This window comes from Dendrobium catenatum, unplaced genomic scaffold, assembly GCF_001605985.2.
Source record: "Dendrobium catenatum unplaced genomic scaffold, ASM160598v2 fragScaff_scaffold_1297, whole genome shotgun sequence".
Lineage (NCBI taxonomy): Eukaryota > Viridiplantae > Streptophyta > Magnoliopsida > Asparagales > Orchidaceae > Dendrobium > Dendrobium catenatum.
In genome coordinates, this window is record NW_021319759.1 from 1,466,819 (window position 1) to 1,475,718 (window position 8,900).

The 8,900-nt window shown below is 38.3% G+C and overlaps 1 protein-coding gene across 1 annotated transcript; it reads right to left on the reverse strand.

The window, feature by feature from the left end:
• LOC110097166 (cytochrome P450 84A1) lies at positions 1 to 4,325 on the reverse strand. The gene is made up of 2 exons (XM_020823414.2): positions 3,333 to 4,325; positions 1 to 879 (listed from the first exon to the last, which is right to left on the reverse strand). The coding sequence occupies exons 1-2, from the start codon at positions 4,230 to 4,232 to the stop codon at positions 244 to 246; spliced, it is 1,536 nt and encodes a 511-aa protein (XP_020679073.1). The 5' UTR covers positions 4,233 to 4,325; the 3' UTR covers positions 1 to 243.
• Positions 4,326 to 8,900: the final 4,575 nt, after the last annotated feature.

The following is an 8,900-nucleotide window of genomic DNA, read 5'->3' on the forward strand; positions in this document are numbered from 1 at the left end:
GAAATATCAAACCCCCTTAGGTCGTTGAACGAAAGCTTCAACAAATTTTCCTTCAGCAATAACTCCCCGCATTATAAACAAGTAATTATTCCCTTTCAGCAATCTGTTCATACATATAAACATAAAATCAATCGACGTAAAATTCTCCAACAACAATCACAATTTCCCTCTCGCGACAGTAATACATACGAAATTACATGACAGTACTCCACAATTTCCTTATTAATTAGGCCACCGTACCTTCTACGCATCCAGCGCGCACAGGAGTCTGGGCTTGGGCACCGCCACCAGCCGCTCCGCTCGCGGCGCCGTTAGCCCAAACACATCGTCCATCGACAACTCCGACGGCTTCATCCCGTCCGGCAATTCCCACGCAAAGCAATGTAGCAGATTCGCCACGGCCAGCTCCAGCGCATACAGCCCCAGTTGCATCCCCGGGCAGGATCTGCGGCCCGAACCAAAGGGTAGAAGTTCGAAGAAGTTGCCGCGGAAATCGACGGCGGAGTCTAATCCGCCCGGCGCGAAGCGCGCCGGTCGGAAGGCGTTGGGGTCTTTCCAAGCGGCTTTGTTCCGGCCGATCGCCCATACGTTGATCATCACGCGGGTGCGCGCGGGGATGAAATAGCCCGCCACGGCGGAGTCTTCGGCGGTTTCGTGGAGGAGGAGCGGGATGGGAGGGTGGAGGCGGAGGGTTTCTTTGATGGCGCATTTGAGGTAAGGGAGCTTTTCGAGGTCCGATTCGTGGACTTTGCGTGTGAGGCCGACGACTTGATTGAGCTCCGTCTGGATCCGTTTCAGTTCGTCGGGGCTTCGAAGGATTTCCGCCATTGCCCATTCGATTGCTGAAGCCACTGTTTCCGTCCCGCCGAACATCACATCCTGCACGCGCAACAGCAGAAAAAGAATTCTTTATTAAAATCTTAAGATGATAAATTCAATGCGTTTAAATTTTAAAAAAAGCTTCAAAAATTTTTGTATTTAAGCTGAAATTAATATTTTATATGTATCATGTAATGCATTAATTTCAACATAAATTAAAAAATTATAAAAAAAACCATCGATCTGCTACGTGCATTAATTGTCTACAGTAGTATTTAAAATATGATTCTCGCAAATTACACGTCTCTTAATTTAATGAGACAATACTATTAAAACATTTTTTTCCGTGTAACAAATAGTGTTGTGAAATATCAAATATGCACTGTTTCTCTCTCTATAATTTTAGTCTTCTTCTCTCTCTTGCGGTCATCATCGGACAATCCTAAGGTCAATTAGAACGAGCCATGCCATTCGATACACAATGGTACACAATAATTTAGTGTTTGTGATGCTTCCTGATTGACCTCCAGTGACTGGACAGTTTGGAGGTCAATTAGAACGTGTCACGCCACCCAATACACAACAGTATATAATAAATTAGTGATGTGACGCGTCCTGATTGACCTCCGGTGGCTGGACAACGAAGATCAATTAGAATGAACCACGCCACCCAATACGCATGATATATAATAAGTTTGTGATGTGGCGTGTCCTAATTGATATCGGGTGACTGCAAGTAATAATTTGGCTTGTAATTAAATAAGTGTTGCATGCGATCTTTCATTTTGACCCAGGATAAAATAAATATTACGATTGAATGTTTGGTGGCCAGCGTAAACCAACTACCCGCCCTCATGCAATTTGCGCGTGCAGTTTAAATAATTCCAAATAGTGTAGTTAACAACTTATAACTTTGAATAATGTTGGGTGAGATTTGAAAAACTCATCTGAACATTCAATAAATGTATACGCAGCCATCAATAGAAATTCAAATAAGATTGTACCGTTAAAAATAAAGTCGTTCGTGGCAGCAAGCTGGCCGAGAACAGTCGAGGCTTGAGATAATGGATTCGTAACTGCAGGCTGCAGCTGTGTGGTCGAAGATGGCAATAAAGAAAAAGTTGACAGTGACATAGAGCTATTAGGACGGTTTTTTCCTCGTTTTTTAAAGCAGTTTTTTAGTACAATATTGATCCCACATGTGATCATGATAAAGAAAATTCTGGCAGGCTGTTCATCGGGCAAGAGGGCCTTATAGTGGAGAGCTCAGCTTGATCGATTAGGACTGGTAGCAAATAGGATGAGCGACGTCGTGATCTGATGAGGACTGTCGCGTCCAGTTACAAGAGAATGTCGACTGTGATTGATCCATTGCTTAACTTGTTGTTGATAATATCTATGTTTTTGAAGTTGAAGGATCATATTTTGTTGACAATATTTTTTTTTAAATGAAAAAAAGAAAATTTCATTTCATTTTAGTATCATCAATTTTTTTTATAAGACAAAAATCATTATAAAAAGTTTGAAAAGTGCCTTTGAGTTCATTTAGGTTTTGTTTGAGACGGGTTTTTATTATTTTATTTTTTAAAACTTAGTTATTATTTTATTTGACTTTATAACAACTTAGCAAAAAGGTACACCGTCTCTTAAAATTAATTAAAAATCTTGTAGAATTGATTATTTTATTAGGATAGTTTTTATATGGAGCCTTTGTACGAAAAATTATTTTGTGCAGTCACCAGAAGGCCCAGAGGTAAATCAGGATGCGCCACATCACCTGGTACATATCAGTACATAGCACCAATAAATAATAAAAAAATGACGCGACGTTTCTTGATTGGTCTTTGAACAATTTCTCTTCTAGATGAATCTTTTTGGGTAAAAAGATTATCTGTTTGTCTTACAATAATTTAATATTCAAACTGCTCTTTATGAATAATTGAATATTGAAAAAGAAGAAGAAAAATTACCTCAGTTTATTCTGATTAAAAGCTAATTAAAATGTTTTAATATGTGCAATTATAATTAAGCATGAATCATAGGGTGGAAGTAACTAATCACTTCTTCTTACCAAAATTTAAAATATAAATTCCGTAATTATAAATATTTATATTCTTAATACGTATTCATAATTACAAATAGATCGAGCCCAATTAAAATATTACAGATACGTACCTGTAATGGTCTTAATTACAGATATCACTAGATTCATTGCTAAGTCACCATTAAAATTTCGCCGGCCTATAATTTGCGTGATCCAGAATAAAGAAAATCAATAATTTAAAAATCGCCCCTTTAATTTGCACAAATGTCATATCGGTGATGGTGAAGCAGTTGAGCAAAAAACTTTTGATGTATAAATAATATAAAAAAGAAATGGTGCGCTTAATCGTTATGCATGCCAGTACTAACTAACAAAGAAAGAGATGCAATCTGATCAACGTTAACGAATATAATTAAAAAAATTTGAAAAAATAAAACTTAATTAAGAAGGAAGATTAGTTAATAATTACCATTATAATAGCCTTGATATTATCCTTTGTAAGCTTGAGATTTCCTTGGAAATCTTTCGTATGGGCATTTCCTCCAGTTTCCTCTGTCTGATCAACAAAAAAAGCCAGCATATCATCCACCATATCAGTATCCTCTGCATCAGCTTCCTTTGGATTTCTTCTATGTTCTTCAATAATCTTATCGATGAACTCATCAAGCTCTAATCTTGCCTTCCTTAATCTCTCATTAATCCCATTTAGATCAAACCACTTCAGCCAAGGTATAAAATCACCTATATTAAATGCCCCAAACAACTTTGAAAATTCTTGTAGTATGGAAATAAACTTCTCCTCGTTGTCGCTCGACTGAGTTCCGAAAGCAGCTCGAAGGGTGATGTTCATGGTTAGATTGAAGACGAGCTCTCCGACGTTCACCGGAGAGCCGGTTTTGTTAGCTAGAGTTTTAATGGTGGAGTCGACTTCTTCGCGGACCGAGGTCCATGACTCGGCTCGCTTACGACTGAAGAGCTTGGTGACGCAGAGCTTGCGCATCTGCCGCCAGAATGGGCCGTAATGGGCGAAGGCCATATCGGCGCGGTCGTAGGTGAGGTAAGAGATGGCGATGGTGGCGGGCCGGTTGGAGAAGATGTTGTCCTGGACTTGGAGGACTTGTTTGGCTATTTCGGGAGTGGAGACAGCGACGGCGTGGAGGAAGCCGAGGCGGAGATGGAAGAGGCCGCCGTAACGGTCGGCAAGTCGAGCCAGACCGCGGTGGGTGAGTTGGCCCATCATGCGCATGTTGCCGATGATGGGGAGGGGTTTTGGGCCTGGGGGCAAGGGCAGAGGCGGCCGGCGGCGGAGGAAGGAAAGGAGGAAGAGAATAGTGAGAGGAAGGAGGAAAAAGAGGAAGAAAAAACTCATCTTTTTATCTTTCTCTCTGCCTCTCTTCTCTACTCTGCTTGTGGGAAGAACTGAACAAGTGGTTATCTCTCTCTCCCCTGAGAATAAGTGGAGTCGCAGTGTATATAAATAGAAATTTTAGGTAACTATACAGCCTAAGAAAACTATATAATAATAAGAATAATAACAAAATATATGTTAAAATTATATGCACCAATTTGTCATTGTTTGATCTTGATTTTTGGATCTGAATTTCTTGGTATTGACCGAGTTTAATTTGGACGTCGAGTGACTTTGTTTCTGTTCTACCTAAAAAGGTAGCCCCCCCACCCCCCGCTTGATTCAATAAAAACTTTTGTCTCATTAAGCCATGCACAATATTTCTTTTTTATAATTTAAGTGTTTTTTTTCTCAAATATCGAATATTGCGGATTCAGGCTGAGGACTAGTAGTTGGGGGATTATTATTATTAGGATATATGGGTATTTGTTACGATATATTAGAAGATATAATTAATATTAAATAAATATATTTTTTGCATGCCGGATCATTTGCGGTGGTAGAGAGATGGGATTTAGTGTGTGTACACACAGATAAGACAAAGATGCAAGAGTCATAAAGATGAGAAATTATTCTGTGCAGAGTCATGATGGGAAGAACATTTCGAACACGTGAGTGTACACAGTGTGTACAAATTTATACACAGTGTGTATCAAATTTTTGTACATATTATATGTACATAATGCTTACACTCACAGTCTGGATGGTTCTTCTCGTCCAGAACCATCCGAACTCCACACAGAATAATTTCGACACCAAGATTTTATGTGAAAAATCTGAACAAGGGATAACACTATGAAGTCTCATACTATGCCTAAGCCGTGTCAACTTATCATTCTGAGGAAGCTCGTCTTAACTTGTAACATCTAATGGTCGTTACCCCTTTCTGCAAATTAAGCAAAATAAATTGTTCAAGGTTATAGATTAGATGCATAGCATTGGCATTTAAACAATCATAGTATTTGAAATATAGAGGTGTAGTTTGATAGCTAAGATGAGTAAATGCAAAACAATTGCATGGGATCTAATGCTAATCATCAAATTAATGCTCATTTTAGAGTAGATAATAAAAAAAAAAAAAAAAAAAAATTTGCATAGATCTTTGTATAAACCCCTTTAAGCATGGATCAACCAATGTAATTTAAGTAGAGAAAATTTTATCTCACTAATTTCTTAAATATAATGAAAGTTCTATCTTACGTATCATATGAGATTTAATTGAAATAATTTTCAAAATGAATAGGAGGGTTAGTCAACTTTCTTTTTTTAAGAATAATAAAGTGTCTTCTCTAAGGTTTTGTTTGGAATAACGTTTTTTATTGTTTTATAAAATAATTTTTAGTGCAAAAATTTTTTAAATTAAAATTTTTATACTAAAAAATTGCTTATGAAAGCATTAATAAAATTGTCCTAAACAAAGTCTCAAGCATATATAATTAATTATTAATATGGAAGCACAATTCCCACATTCTGAAAGATTGAATTGCTTGAAGATAAAGAATCTCTCTACGTGATTAATTATCCCCATATATGATAGTTTCTTGAACATTCCAAGTAATCAGTATTGAACTCGTACTATTTTCTTGTTCGTACTTTGGATATTTTCTTATTAAGTTGAGCTAATACCCAATTAATTTCTTAATTAAAAAAATTTAAACCCTAATTTTAAAATCAAAATGTCATGCTTTTAATGTATACTACCCGTGAGAAATAACTCTCTATATAATTAGTCATGCCCGTTGAGAGAATCTGAATCTTATATATGTTGCGTCCTGGAATATTCTCTGCGGTAGAGAAATATGAAGTTTAATGTATTAGTGTTGTACGAAGATCCAACACACAATTAGATAAGAGAGAGGATGTAGCGTTCATAAGAGACACCAAAGTTTTTAAGTGGAAACCCCTGAAAAGGGGGGAAAACCACGGGGCCTGGCCCAGTATGAATGAATCCACTAGTATTTGTAGTCAATTACAAATGAGGCCCTTCCTTGGGAGAAGGCATTGGCTTGATGATACAAATGTACATCATATAAAGCGCATTATATGGTGGGAGTTACAATAATCAACATAGATGTGTTTGCTTGGTCGGCACGTCCATAGTCGATAGGATAGGGGTCGGAAAGACCGTTGTCTAGTGATGGAGGTCGGAAGGACCGTAGTAGGTGATGCAGGTTGGAAGGATCGTAGTCGGCAGGAGACAGGAGTCCGAAAGATCGTAGTTGGCAGGAGATCGGGGTCAGAAAGACTGTTGTCTAGCGACATAGGTTGGAAGGACCATAGTAGGCGACATAGGTCAGAAGGATCATAGTCAGCAGGAGACCAGGGTCTGAATGACTGTTGTCTTGTGATGGAGGTCGAAAGGACCATTATAGGTGACGGAGGTCGGAAGGACCGTAGTCGGCAAGAGACCATGGACAGAAAGATCGTTGTCTGATGATGGAGGTCAGAATGACAATTGTAGGTGATGGAGGTCGAAAGGATTGTAGTAGGTGATGCAGTTCAGAAGGACCGTAGTCAGTAGGAGACCAGGGTCATAAAGACTGTAGTAAAAGGGCGGTACTTTGGGAGAAATTCTTGGCGTCAAGTGGTGGCCTGGCAGAAGGCCGGGCCTCAAGTGGTGGTCCGGCGGAGCAAATGCATCAGGCGGTGGTCCAGCGGAGGTATGGGCCTCAAGTGATGGTCCGATAGAGCAACGTTGTCACGTGGTGGTCCAGTGAAGCAACGACGTTAGGCGGTGGTCCGACGGAGCAATGACGTCAGGCGGTGGTCCGGCGGAAGTGAGGTCCTCAAGTGGTGGTCCAGCAAAAGTCTAGCGGTGGTCGAGTAGGAGCTTCTTCCTTCTCTTCCTTTTCTTCTTGCTCCAATCCCTTTTTCAAGAGGAATGAGGGGTATATTTATAGATTTTTGGAGTGTCATGGCTCGTAAATAGGTGAGAGATCAAAGGTAAATGAGGAGTGGTTGGATGGATGACTGATACTGAATCCCTTGATCATGCACCATTCATTAAGCATTTTAAGGCCTTAATGATGTCGGAATATATCAATTTTGGGCTCGTTGGATTCGACTATAAGCACGTCATGTTTGGAAACTGTTTGGTGACCCAAATTGTGTTTTGAACATTCCAACAACGCTTCGGGTCCTTGATTTGGACTCATTTGGGCTCAGATTGAGTCAAATTTGGTGTCGTTGGGTTCGTATTTCCAAGACGTTCAATTCAACTATAAGTTTGCTGAAATTGGAGTTAGGATGGTCCCAATTTTAATTTTGGAAGTTTCCAACTTGATTTTGCATCGAGATTTGTTCCTGATCAAAATAATTTTTTGATGACGTGTATATATATATATATGTGTGTGTGTGTTTAATTGTTTATTATATATGCGTGTGTTTATAATATTATACTATTGCAGATCCAGCCGAGTCGGACTTCGACGGTTGATGTAAAAAATTTGTCACACACGATTCGCGTTGGAATATCCAAAATACTCCAAAAAAATATTATACTATTATATAGTATTTTATCTAATTCATTTAGAGTTTTTTTTTTTTTTTTTTTATTTGAATCGTGGGTATCATGCCGGTGAGAAAATGAAAATGAAGCATGTGCAGGCTCGTTCAACGGAAAAATGAAAATGAAGCTTGCACAGATGCATGCGGACGACACTGGCGATGATGTAGGTGAGGGGTCTCGTTCGGACGTTGGTCTGTGTTGGCGGAGAACGTGGATGTGTGGACTTGAAAACAACGAATGGTAGGCTTGTGTCAGTGGGAAGACGCGGACGACGCAGGCGGACGAGACTATGCAGGTGCTGACACGGGCGCAGAGGCCCGTTAACAGGCTCGAATTGTCTCTCGACGAGCTCATTTTAGCTCGAGCTCGAGCTTAGTATTCACAGTCAAGCTCGGCTCGAACACAATCTTATTCGAGCTCGACTTGACTCGTTTGCACCCCTAACACGCATCATATACATAAGACTCAAGACCTCTGATTTATAACCAAAACACTCAATGCAACAATCAATATTATTTGTGTTAATTCATCTTGATGAATATGAGAGGCATAATTGCGTCAGACAGATAATTTTTATCATTTTATGTGAGATAAAGGAGACAGAGATGTATGGACAAATGGAGCAATCATAATTTAGAATCCATTTGGGATGGCTGCAAAATTTTGTAAATGTTATTATAAAGTTATTGTGAAGAAAGTAAATTTTATAAAGATGTTATAAAAAAATAGCTTCCTAACACAACTTTTTTGTAAAAATATTGAAAAAATAAAATAAAGCCACAATAAAGAATTATGATTGTGATCTAAAAAATAAAACAATAAGAAAATTGTCCCAAACAAACCCTTAGTGCAACCAGATGTATATACATTAAATTAATTTAAATTTAATATAATATAAAGAATTAAAGAAATTAGCAACAAATTACCACACTAATTATTGGCATGGCTTACAAAATTATATATATATTAACAATTTTGCATTTCTAAATATACCAATATTTTGGATAAAATTTCATCAATTTATTTTTAGATATTTGAGCTTAAGTTTCAACAGTTTTATTGTCCAGTGATAAGTTCTGATGTAATGAATATGTCGGCAGTGAAATAGCGATATACTCTCT